This window comes from Malaya genurostris, chromosome 3 (assembly GCF_030247185.1).
Source record: "Malaya genurostris strain Urasoe2022 chromosome 3, Malgen_1.1, whole genome shotgun sequence".
NCBI lineage: Eukaryota > Metazoa > Arthropoda > Insecta > Diptera > Culicidae > Malaya > Malaya genurostris.
Window position 1 is genome coordinate 211,314,432 of NC_080572.1, and position 3,923 is coordinate 211,318,354.

At 37.6% G+C, this 3,923-nt stretch overlaps 1 protein-coding gene across 1 annotated transcript; it reads right to left on the reverse strand.

The window, feature by feature from the left end:
• Positions 1-2,365: 2,365 nt before the first annotated feature.
• Positions 2,366-3,449, reverse strand: LOC131439004 (chymotrypsin-1-like). Its single transcript, XM_058609474.1, has 3 exons — positions 3,332-3,449; positions 2,699-3,270; positions 2,366-2,635 (listed from the first exon to the last, which is right to left on the reverse strand). The coding sequence occupies exons 1-3, from the start codon at positions 3,378-3,380 to the stop codon at positions 2,453-2,455; spliced, it is 804 nt and encodes a 267-aa protein (XP_058465457.1). The 5' UTR covers positions 3,381-3,449; the 3' UTR covers positions 2,366-2,452.
• Between the last annotated feature and the right edge of the window lie 474 nt (positions 3,450-3,923).

A 3,923-nucleotide genomic window follows, 5' to 3' on the forward strand; every position in this document is an offset into this window, starting at 1 on the left:
TAACAATGGACGAAACATGGCTCCATCACTTCACTCCGGAGTCCAATCGACAGTCAGCTGAGTGGACTGCACGCGATGAACCGAACCCAAAGCGTGGAAAGACTCAACAATCGGCCGGTAAGGTTATGGCGTCTCTATTTTGGGATTCGCATGGTATAATTTTCATCGACTACCTTGAAAAGGGAGAAACCATCAACAGTGACTATTGTATAGCGTTATTAGAGCGTTTGAAGGACGAAATTTCAAAAAAACGGCCTCATTTGAAGAAGAAAAAAGTTTTGTTTCATCAAGACAATGCACCGTGTCACAAGTCGATGAAAACCATGCTAAAATTTAACGAATTGGGCTTTGCATTGCTCCCTCATCCACCGTATTCTCCAGATTTGGCCCCCAGTGACTTTTTCCTGTTCTCAGACCTCAAGAGAATGCTCGCTGGTAAAAAATTAGAAGCAATGAAGAGGCAATCGCTGAAACTGAGGCTTATTTTGAGGCAAAGGACAAATCGTACTACAAAAATGGTATAGAAAAGTTAGAAGATCGCTATAATCGCTGTATCGCATCTGATGGCAATTATGTTGAATAATAATAACGAATTTTGGCAAAAAAATGTGTGTTTCTATTAAACGATACGAACTTTTCAGCCGAACTGTTATTGCGTTTTTCAACAAACTCGACTCGCCCAAAATCCGACGTTTTTTCAGGTGTTTTTGTGTTGTCGTTTGTACAGTAGCAAGTTTGTTCATTTTTCGGGACTGGTGAGTAAATTTCTGTTTTTTGTAAAGTAATATGTGTATCATGGATCCATTTACATCCGATTTTCAGAAACGTGGTTCCACTGGCACTTAAGACCCTGCAAAACGCTATAATGGTTTTCAGTGTTACCTTACTTTTGTGTTGTTGCGGGGTTTGTTGGCCATGTTGTATATTTACCGTAGAGCAACGTAAACGATATTCAAGACAGTTTTATTGAACAAAGTTAAATACCATGCTTATATTGATGATTTTAAGAAAAGATTCACCTGAGAAATTGAATTAAACATGTTTGAAATGCTTAACGAATAGAAATAATCGATTAGAATCAATAAAAGATGTAAATTGTTGATAAAAAAAATGTTTACATTTTATGAAAGAACTTTTAACATTTAGAGTTCTTCACAGATTTGTCACAGATCAGCACAGCCCTTAGAGTGAGTAATCGATTGATTGATTTTAATAACAATCATTTCATGAATGAAAAATCCTGTTCAAATCCACCTAGTGGTGTAATGATGCATTTCTTATATTTATCATAACATCATAAATATTGGAGTAAAATTCTAAAAATAATTGTGTATTAAATAGAAACAGGAAAGTTTCTTCGAACGGAAATTATCAAAATCTACAAATCAAAAACACTCTATAGCTTCGGAGCCGGAACTAGTATTCAAAATCAATTCGGGGATTTCGACTCTATGTATGTGAAAGTCGATCTGACCATTTTGAAGAAAAGTGAGTGAGATCCTTTTTGCAGTTTTGACAATATTTCCAACTAGCTAACTGCTATTCAAAAGTGTGAAGGAACCGTGCCAATTTTATTCGTATTTACAACATCCAATTATGTCTCTGACATTACCACCCGCCGTTTGATTCAAATATCTTTGCAGTCGTTTTTTTTTTTGGTCCACTTGTTTTTATTTGAATATATGCAGAATATACTTTCGAAAATAATTCCTTAAAATGTTGGTTGGTGCTGGTTATGAGAAGAGCATATCAAGATCATAATTTTATACTGATATTTCATACGCAAAAATGCCATAGGCAAAAATATCTGTTTTTCAAAACATGTCCACTGTCTGTCCACTAGCCTTTTTTACATCGGAAACAATCTATTCGCTCTTCTGCAAGTTCTCCGGGTTCATGTTATATAGTTAAGCTTGAATACAATGCAGTATAAAAAGGGAACTTGGGGTAAAATGAACATGATAGCGATTCGTGCGGTCCTTCTAAATACATGGAATCGATTTTTCTAACCATTTTACACAAAAAAAGTGCTTTGTGGTTAGCTGTATCATGCCTCCTTTTGGAGGCATCGTCGCGTTTTTGGTTCATTTTTCCCCACTGTGCGCTGCCTGGAACCGGGAACAAAGACGTTGTCCTTCGTCAAAAAACTTCTTTTTAAACTGGTTACGGAAACAAACGCAAGAAGAAGTTACAGTTGGAGCATGTCAAAGGTATTTGCAGAGCTCCATGTTTTTAACAAAAATGCCATATAGCTTATCATGATTTTATAGTTTAAGGGAAAATCAAACTATTTTCCAATATTTCATATCGACAGCATATAAATTTGGTCAACGCAGCAATATTAAATATTTAAATAAACAAGAACTGATGATAACAATTTTATTTTTATTGAAAATCGCTTCAAATTTATAAATAAAATACAACTAATCAACAACAATTCATTACCTCAAAACTAAGAACACTGTCGTAAGTCGCCCTGTGGTGGATCCAGATCTGTGTTTTCATAAATAAATTCCAAAAAGTGGGACACTTTCGTTAAAACCCCCGGATAAGGAGCAATAGTGCACGGTTTGATGCTCCAGGACACGATTCCCACCTGGACACCATCATGCAGTAGTGGGCCGCCGGAGTCTCCCTGTTTACGAGAATATATGGAGTAACTCATAGAATAGAATACTTTGCAAAGATAGTCACTTACACTGCATTGCCCCTTGCCACCACCCGGCTCCGCTGCACATATCTGACTCGGATAGATTGTTTTACTGTGAATAGAATCGCACTCCTCATTCGGTACCACATAGTATTCCACTCTCTGCAGGGTAGTTGAAATGATTCCATCGTTGTTATATCCCCAGCCGATCAAGGTTACACCCAAGTCTGGTTCCTCGACTTCAAAACAGGCAGGTGGAAGCAAAACCGTTTGAATGGTTTCTCCCAGCTCTAGCGGATCCTTCAGTTTGATCAAAGCAATATCGTTGACGTAACTATCCGAAGAATCATAATTTGGATGCGAAATAACCAACTCAATTTCATGCACCGACTCGTCAACCGGTTTTGAAATGTTTGTTTGTCCAACCTGCACCGTCTGCCGACCCGGTGTAGTTTGTTCATTAACGCAATGGGCTGCCGTCAGGATCCAGTAACTAGAAAGGATACTTCCTCCGCAACTGTGACTTCCAGTTGAGCTTCGTAGTGAAATCATAAACGGAAACTCTTCGATAGTTGTGTCCGTGCCGTTGATGATTCGTTGGTCACCGGTCGTGGGAGCGGCTGTTGATGCAGGAATAAGATTAAAGTCACCATACAATTTAATTTGTTTTAGAATACTAACCCGTAATTTCATGCAATGTAATTGCTAGTAAAGCTAGATTGAGCAACATTCTGCAGATAGGTAACTGTTTAGATTGAACCTTGCTAGAAGACTTATGACCATAGTAGAGTTCGAAATGCTTTTTATAACGATCTAGCGTGCAGATTTACTCATATCATGGCGAAGAATTCGGTCAAGTGGAATGCGCCAATTCGTCCAAGTCTGGCAGAAGCTAGGTCAGTTACACAAGATAACCTGATAAGCCAATTCAAATCGTTTGTTTTCAATTCAAAACTAGACGGGCGATTTTTGTTGTTGCTGAAAAAACAAAGGTGTGTCCGACTTCAAAACACGATTCAGTCGTCATTTTGCGTCATGCAATGAATGTGTTGGCTAGCGGGCATCTCTAGAATCAAAGTGAAATAAATGGGTTTCTGCGAATACAAAGCATATCTAGAAGTTTATAAACTCCTTCGACTTGCATTTGGTAGGGTTTGTTATATTCAAATAAGGATGCTAGTTCAAGAATAGTATTAGTAAACTCAGTTTCCTATGTCAAAAGGTATTTACATCGTAATATCTTCCTACAGCGATATGTTGAATTGAAATTGAT